Source organism: Dendrobates tinctorius, unplaced genomic scaffold (assembly GCF_039654945.1).
Source record: "Dendrobates tinctorius isolate UK_male_01 unplaced genomic scaffold, ASM3965494v1 ptg000027l, whole genome shotgun sequence".
NCBI classification, from domain to species: Eukaryota; Metazoa; Chordata; class Amphibia; order Anura; family Dendrobatidae; genus Dendrobates; species Dendrobates tinctorius.
Genome location: NW_027361695.1, coordinates 16981280 through 16982210, shown reverse-complemented (window position 1 = coordinate 16982210; position 931 = coordinate 16981280). Strand labels below are relative to the sequence as shown.

General features: G+C 55.5%; 1 protein-coding gene across 1 annotated transcript; it reads left to right on the top strand.

Moving 5' to 3' along the window:
* Nucleotides 1-331: 331 nt before the first annotated feature.
* Nucleotides 332-721, top strand: LOC141084718 (histone H2B 1.1-like). The gene has a single exon (XM_073569591.1). It carries the CDS (start codon nt 341-343, stop codon nt 719-721), a length of 381 nt encoding a protein of 126 aa, XP_073425692.1. The 5' UTR covers nt 332-340.
* The last annotated feature ends 210 nt before the right edge of the window (nt 722-931 follow it).

Sequence of the window (931 nt, the reverse complement as noted above, 5' to 3'; positions counted from 1 at the left end):
CCGCTGGGCCTGTTCTGGTCATGCTGGGGTTAACTCATTGCAGTGACGTGGTGTTCAGGATGTGCATCCCTTCCCAGCGAAGGGCCCTCCCCTTCATTATAAAATTGCAGCAACTTGGCTTCCTGTCTCTCTCCTCATCTGAGATCCGGAGCAGGCTGCTCTACCGGTAATAAGATGACTGACCCCCTCTATGATGCGGTCTTGGAGAGAATCAGAAGAGAAGGTGCTACCTGGCTATCCAGCATTTTGGAGGAACACAGCACCTTAGTTGATGGTTGTGGTATCAGTCAGGCGGAGGTTGATTCTTCTCTCTTGTGCGGAGACGTTTCTCGTTCCCATCATGCCTGATCCTGCCAAGTCTGCTCCAGCTCCCAAGAAGGGCTCCAAGAAAGCCGTGACCAAGACTCAGAAGAAGGATGGCAAGAAGCGGAGGAAGAGCAGGAAGGAGAGCTACGCCATCTACGTGTACAAGGTGCTGAAGCAGGTCCACCCCGACACCGGCATCTCCTCCAAGGCCATGGGCATCATGAACTCCTTCGTCAATGACATCTTCGAGCGCATCGCAGGGGAAGCCTCCCGCTTGGCTCACTACAACAAGCGCTCCACCATCACCTCCTGGGAGATCCAGACCGCCGTGCGCCTGCTGCTGCCCGGAGAGCTGGCCAAGCACGCCGTGTCCGAGGGCACCAAGGCCGTCACCAAGTACACCAGCGCCAAGTGACATCTGCTCTGCCATCACCCCGACTGGAAACAAGCAGAGGTCAGGGCAGGCGGCAGTACAAAACGTGATCCATTGAACAAGCAGAGGTCAGGGTAGGCGGCAGTACAAAACATGATCCATTGAACAAGCAGAGGTCAGGGCAGGCGGCAGTACAAAACATGATCCATTAAACAAGCAGAGGTCAGGGCAGGCGGCAGTACAACACGTGAT

Coding starts and splice junctions, on each gene's coding strand:
- LOC141084718 (XM_073569591.1), top strand. CDS start 341: ATGCCTGATCCTGCCAAGTCTGCTCCAGCTCCCAAGAAGGGCTCCAAG.